This window comes from Merops nubicus, unplaced genomic scaffold (genome assembly GCF_000691845.1).
Source record: "Merops nubicus isolate BGI_N331 unplaced genomic scaffold, ASM69184v1 scaffold10773, whole genome shotgun sequence".
Taxonomy (NCBI): domain Eukaryota; kingdom Metazoa; phylum Chordata; class Aves; order Coraciiformes; family Meropidae; genus Merops; species Merops nubicus.
The window spans coordinates 1-7,200 of record NW_008599710.1 but is presented as its reverse complement, the minus strand read 5'-3'; the positions used below and the strand labels follow the sequence as shown (position 1 = coordinate 7,200).

The window sequence follows — 7,200 nt, the reverse complement described above, 5'->3', positions numbered from 1 at the left end:
CAGACAAGTAGAGACTCAGCTGCGCCCTGTAGTTGGCTCCCCAGGTAAGTGCAGGCGATGGGAGGAGCAGCCTCAGGGTCAAACTGGCTAGGAAACAAGGACAGCATGAATCTAGTGGGAGCTGAAAATGGTGCAGAGGCTCCCAGGCAGTGTCTGGGCGAGGGCTGCAGAGGTCCCCTGATGAGGGCAAAATGTCACTCCTCCATCAGGCTTTGTGTCAGATGTGGGCTGAGTTCAAATATTGCCTTTCTGTGCACGAGTCTTTTCCTTGAAGCCTGAAGAAATAGTTGTTTCTGAAAGATAAATGTGAAGCCTGTCTTGGCCAGCATGTACAGAAGACAGGTAGCAAAGCCTGTGAACAGAGTGCCCCCTCCCCCATGGTCTAACAAAATGCGTGCAACATGGCACTTAACAAAACCCTCAACTGCTGGCATAATGCTCAGGGCTTTTTGCAGAAGGGAAAGGAAAATGTCTTTCTGCTTTACCTACACATCTGTTTTGCACTCCCTTCCTCATTTATTTTCCCATCTCTTATAAATCATTCAATAACTGTCAAAAATAGCACAATTTACTTTGGAGGTGATTAAAAAAAGAGAAGAAATTACCCCATGGTCCTCTGACAACCCAAAACATTCCCAGTGGCATCCAAGAGACACAGAGCCAAATCTTTTAGTCCCCACTGTTTAGTTTGCTGTCTGACAAGGATGTGGGCTCTAGGGAGATAACTAATGGGATGAACTGGGCCCTGTAACTTTAATGTGCTGAAAGAAAGTGTTATTGTATGCTGCCATGCCTAGAAATAGAAGTGATCACTAGCCAGCCAGGATGGTATAAGGATCCCCAGTACATGCCTGCTCTTTTATTTAGCATTTCCATCTGTAGCTCCGGCCCATTCTCTGCTAATGCACCTTCCTCCCACCCTACTCCTGTCCCAGGCTCCCAGTCCCCATCCATGTCACTCATCAGGTCCCCTCTATTTTAAAGTGCTTCAAGGTTTGGGGGCAATGCCCAGAAGTGGAGGCTGGCAGCTTAAAACCTTCACCCTCCATGAAGCACCAGCTGCAGAGCAGGAGCCAGAGGAGCTGCCACAGCAGAGACACGGATCCTTCCCTTGCAACCAGGAGCAGTTAATCAGAGGGCTGCTTGGGGAACAAGGAGGACGTGAGATCTCCAGCTAGATCGTGAAGGCCAGCATGGCCCAGGGCAGGTCATGTCAGTTCCTTCTGCTTCAGTTTTCCTGTACTTAGGCTGGAGGCAATAACTAGTTTACCTCACAGCCAGGTCCTGAGATATAACGCGGGGAGCTGTGTAAAGCACTCAGGAACAACCCAGCACTGGCAGCTTGGCTTTGTAGTACAGGGTATTTCTGACTGCCAGAGTGGTTCTGTAACGCAGGGGATTTCTTGCTGAATGGCAGGGATGGAGGAGAGGAGTGCAAAGTTGCCAGAGAACAATTTGAGACCCTCCAGATTAGAATCTTATGACAACAAGGTCCTGTTTCACAGCAAAGAGCCATGCTCAAAGAATGGGCTAAGGACAAAGAAGTCAGACCTAGAACTGCATTTTTTTATGCCCTCGCATTAAGAGGCACATGGGACGTGGGACATATCCCACCATTGAAGATCTGAATGTGGGCACTCCTCAGAGCACTGGGTACTCTTCATAAATGGAGAATGTGTTTCCAGGTACCTTACGCAGAAGAGGTGTGTGGTTTTCCCTCTTCTCAGTGTTTTCTCTTCAAAACGCATCTAGTAACATCTCACCAAAAAGGTCTGGGATGATCACATCCTATGATGATGAGTTTGTATTATGATTTTCTCACCATGCCTCAGTACTGGCTCTTTCCTGTGGGTGCTACTTGCTTGCCAAGGGCTTGTGGGGCTGCTCTCCCACAAGGAGCTGCAGTAGAGCTCCACTAGCTCCCATTAGAACGTGCTTGTACTGCTTGTGTAACAACTGCTGGCGATGAGAAGTCATCCTCAGGCAGGATGTGATCAGTCTGGTCAGTAAAGGAGCAGAAAATGTTACTTTTCTGAAGAAGTCACTTCCCTAATAGTTCTGGGGCTGTCCTCAGCAGAACTTCAGGAACAGGAATGGTTGGTGGACTTTGTACTGTGAATTCTGTGTTCCCCTCCTCTCCCTGTCTAGGCTTGGCTTAGTAAAGACAGCCATGCTGAAACGAAGTCCGTTCTCAGACCTGCATGTTCAGCATTTGATTAGTGAACAAAATTCCCCTGGCATCAGGAGAAATTTTAGCACAGAATGAGCCTGGAGCTCTGTAACCATTGTAAGAGAAAAAAAGTAGGTAACTAAGGTGAGACCTCATATCTCTCTTATCCATGTGGTAAAAGAATTTATGATAAACTAGGTTAAAAAATACCTTGTAAGATATTAACTTGTGGTGGTGCAGTTGTTCCTCCTAATAGCTTTTGAATGTGTCTGCCAAGTTCAACCTTGAGATTGTATTTTAGGGATGACCTTCCTGCTCTCTACAACTACCCGAAAGGAGGCTGTAATGAGGTGAGTGTTGGTCTCCTCTCCCAAGTAATTAGTGATAGGACAAGAGGAAATAGGGTTAAGTTGCGTCAGGAGAGGTTTAGACTGGATCTTAGGAAGAATTTCTTGACTGACAGAGTATTGAGGTGTTGGACCAAGATGCCAAGGGAGGTGGTGCAGTCACCATCCCTGGAGGGGTTCAAAAGATGGGTAGACGTGGTACTTCAGGACATGGTTTATTGGTCACAGTAGTGTTGGGTTGACAGTTGGACTTAACGATCTTAGAGGTCTTTTCCAATCTTAATGCTTCTATGATTCTGCAGGACCTAACCAAATGTCATCAGCTGCTCCTCTGCTCTAAATAAGCCATGATCTACTTCTGAGCTGTGAGGCAATATGTTGCGTGCTTCGATTTTTAGGTCTCCCTAAAGGAGAGAGGCCTGCAGCTCAGTATCAAAACCACCACATAAACCTAATCTAAAAGAGCCATAAGTAAGTTTTACCTGTGTCCCAGGGTTTCATTTCTATTTCCACAGAAATCCAACAGTAAAACTCCTTCTCAAATAAACAGAAGCATAAGCAGACCCAAGAAATAGCTTTCATGCCTCCACCATACCCCAGTTTTAAACAACTGATAAACTCCATTGACTTTCACAGACTTTGGACTGGAACCATTACAGAAATAAAAAAATACCCATAAACAGATTAAGGTCTTTTGAAAAAAAGTATTTTTTTTTCTTAGGTTGCACATTCAAAACTTGAGCTGCACACTGCATGGTATAGGAACGGTAGTTTGCCAATCCAATTACCACCATGGAGGTTTGTTTTAATTAGTTTGGCTGTAGCTCCAAGGTGTCAAACTCAGTCAGCAGAAGGAGATGGACCCCAAGTGTAATTACAGTCAGTGGCCAAGAAGTGTCTCCTAGGCTGTAAAATGTTCAGTCTGGACTGGAAACACCCTTCAGAAGGAGGTTTGGACAAAGCCTTCAAGGTGGATTGCAGCAGACCTTTAGGGAAATAAAACACTATTCCACCTAGAGACTGTCTCTGCTCATTCACCTGTCACATTTTGCCTTTTTTTCTGCTCTTTCCCAGCTCTCCCCATTTGCCTTCCACTAAAAAGATCAAGCAGTGAACTTCAACCACAGTGCAATGACATGAGGAGCAAAAGCCCTCACATCCCTGCTGGGCATCTCTTTTCTAGGTCTTTGCAGCTACGAGGGCACACACAGACTACTATGGTATGAACAACACGTGAAAAAGCCTGGTTTTTATCAAGGACCTTGTCTGGTGTCACAGCAGGATTGTTTCACTGTTCAAACCGACTGTGGCTTTGAGGATGAGGGTGAGGGGACAGACTCCTAGCTGGAAACAGGAACACAGTTGTTCTTCCCACAGCTACTGATAGTTTCAGATTTTGGTGTTAATTAGTGCTTTTCACCAATTGATATGTTTTACTTTAATAACCACTCAAATAAATAGATCAATAAATAAATAAATACATAAATAAAGTAGTACTTTGTGCTTTGTTAGCATAATTTGACCAAAGTCTTTGAAACGTTTTGCCAAGCCGAGGGTTACCATTTCCTGTGAGTCCCACCAGTCCCAAGACCCCGACTCTGCTTCCGTTCCTACCCACAGGAGCAAGCCCAGCCCAAGGACTTGCCTGGCATCACACAGCAAGCCAATGACTTGATGGAGCAACTGTCACCCAGGTGCCCCAACAGCACCAATTGTACCATGATTCAAAGAAAAGCAAGCTCCATCAAAATGAAAGACAATCCCTACTTGCTTCATTGTCAACACAGTTTGTCTAATATCTCCAGCCTCACAGGGCACCAGGGTGTGCTTGGTCTACTGTTGTTGTGGCTGTTCATTTAACACCTTCCTTAAAGCCTTCTAAGAGGTTCTGGACATGCTGTCACCTCTTGGGAAATTGTGGTAAGCAACCCATGCGTGCAGGACTGCATGCCCATGCTGTATGTCAACCTTCTTCTGGTGTTCTCTTCTGCTGTGCTGTATGTCAGAGACATCTGCAAAACAAGATCTTGGCTGTTCCTGCTGCTTCTCCCTCACACTCCAGGTCTGATGCCATCACTACAGCAACCCAGCACAACGTCATGGATGGTGGAATAGAAGGCTGGTGCTGCTCAGAGCCAGAAAAAAACAGCAGGAAGTGCCTGATTTGGATGTGTGCTTGTAAACTCAACCCAGCAGAGAGTAAAAGTGGAAACTTGGGAGCAGAACAGTCTTACTTGAATGCTGTGCACAGGGCATAGGTAGGCTCTTCACATTTCTAGTGCACTAATGGGAGAAGGACTCAGCTCCCTCTAAACATCATGGAGTTATAAAAAACCCATGATCCTCATCCAAGAGAATCTGTAATGCACCTTGTTTTGTGCATCTACTCTTTCTTGTGCCCTATAGAATAATACAACTGTTAGCACCAGTGGACAGATAAATACTGCCCTGCTCAGTAGATGATGGTAAGAGCTGGGTGAACGTCTCATTGCATGAGGGTCACAGAACCATTAGCTGGAAGTGACCTCTGGAAGACACCTGGTCCAACCTCCTGCTCAAGGCAGGTCAAGTTGGATAAGGTTGCTGAGAGAATTCCCAAAGGTGGCAATTTCTCCAGTCAATCTGTTTGCAGATTTCCAAATGACTCACATTTGCCATAAAGGCCAGATTCCAGAGGGTTATTCTTTTTTATATCTTAATGGACGACTGGGTTGTGTGAGTGCCCCTCAGTTTGTGGACTGCCCACAAACTTCTCTCCTTCTCCCCCTCCTCTGAAAGAAAACGAGAAATTTTACATATGTTTGTAAGAGAAACTTTGAAAGGAGCAGAGGTGAGGATTCCTGGGAGGGGCAACATCTGCAAACAGCAAAATTGTATTGGTGGCCACTTCTAACAGCTTCTGCCCAGCCCTGATCATAGCATCTACTTACACGGTGTTACAAAGTCTCGATCTGTGCTTTCTCTAGCTTGGTACGAGCAGCAGGTGAGGGGCACCCAGGGTCACATGGCATTCTGTACTCCAGCCCTCCTCACCCTCGGCATGGGAGTGCAGCAGCTTTGAAATTGCAGTCCAAGCTGCCTGTTGCTCAAGCCAGAGTTGGCTGGCGTGGTTTTGGTTCATAGTCAGCAGTTGCTGTTGTCTGCATTTCCAACTGAAAAGAGCACAGCTGCAGTCAACTCCGCCGTAGACAATCAGCCGGTAACTCACAGGCTTCAAGCAGACTGCTGTAGCCTTCTCTTGAGAAAAATGCATGTGCTTGTGGGGTGGAGGACACAAAATCTCTCCTCTATGAGGATGACTGAGGTCGCTCCTTAAAACACGCCCAGAACAGAACCATATTTTAAACAGTATGTGAAATAGCTGCCACATTTTTGTGCGGTACCCTGCTCCTTCAAAATAAGAAATTAGGGTGGTTGTTATTGTTTCCTACAGGTTGACGAGGAGGAGCTTTCCCATGTGTTATGATGTACAAACGGTGATGTATCCCCGCTCATCCATGACAAGGTGTTTCATTTCTTACTCAGGTGGGCATGCAGCTCTGCTTCCAAGGCCATCTTGTCGAAGGTGCGCGTGTTCGTCTCCTCCCGTACCTTTTCCCGGACGTGGAAGGACGCCCGAGCAACAGACCTGGCATTTTCTAAGACAGTCTTCTTCTCCTTGAAGATCTGCTCGCTCCTCTCCAGCTTCCTCTCTATAGAGAGGAGGATCTCCCTGCGCCGTAAGTCCTCGTACTGTTCCACCTTTTGTTTGTTCATCTTTTGCACCTTCTCCTTCTCCAGACGGCTCAAGACCACCTTGCGGGCTTTTTCTTGCACAACCTCTTCGGCCACCTGGGCGGCATGCTGGAGCTTTCTCTCTGTCTCTCTAGCCAGGGCCTCCAAGTGCTCTTTCTGCTCTCTTTCCTTCTTCTCTGCTGCCAGTTTGGCTCTCTGGATCTGCATGTCCTCGCGCCTGGCTTTCTCCCTCAGCTCTTGGTTCCTTTTCTCCACTAGCTGCTCGTAGTTCTCCTGAGCCTTTGTCAAACTCATCTCCAGGGAGGCCTTCAGCATCTCCTTCTCTTCCGCCTCTTGCTTGGCCAGTTCCTTGAGCAAGGCCTCGTGCTTCAGCTTCTCTGCTTGATTGAGCAGTTTCTTCTCCTTCTGCAGCTGCACCTCCTTCTTCAGCCTCTTCTGCGCGGCCATGGACAGCTTCTCCTGCAGGAGCTGCTCCTCTCGCTCCCGGAGCTCCTTCTTGCTCTCCTCCTTTGCCTTCAGGTTGTGTTCTTGGTGGAGCTTCTTTTGCTTGTCCTCCTGGATGGCCCTCTCCAGCTTTTCCCTCCGCAACCGTTCCTGCTTCTCCGCTTGCTCCCGCCACCTCTCCTCGCACACCAGGCGCTGCCTCTGTTTCAGCAGGGCAGCTTCCTCCTGCTCCTGGCTCAGCCTCCCACGACGCTTCTCCACCTGGCTCTCCCAAATCCGCTGGCCCTGAAGGAGAGCCTTCTGCTTCTCCTTCTCCTCCTGCTCCTTCCGCTGCTCGGCCAGGCGCCGCTGTGGGCCGCCTGCCTCTGCTCCCGCAGCAGGCTGGCCTCCTGGTGCTTGGCAATCATCAGCGCAGCGATCTTCTTGTCCCTCTGGGGCACCTCGGAGAGACCCTTCCTCCTCTTCACCTCCCTGACGATCCTCTCCACCTTCTGGGCCGTCTGC

At 47.9% G+C, this 7,200-nt stretch overlaps 1 protein-coding gene across 1 annotated transcript; it reads right to left on the bottom strand.

The window, feature by feature from the left end:
* Positions 1–6,027: 6,027 nt before the first annotated feature.
* Positions 6,028–7,196, bottom strand: CCDC177 (coiled-coil domain containing 177; the record flags this gene model as incomplete). The annotated part of the gene is given in 2 exon segments (XM_008937487.1): positions 6,028–7,046; positions 7,049–7,196. Coding segments are annotated over 2 exon segments (1,167 nt in total), but the record flags the coding sequence as incomplete, so codon positions are not given.
* Between the last annotated feature and the right edge of the window lie 4 nt (positions 7,197–7,200).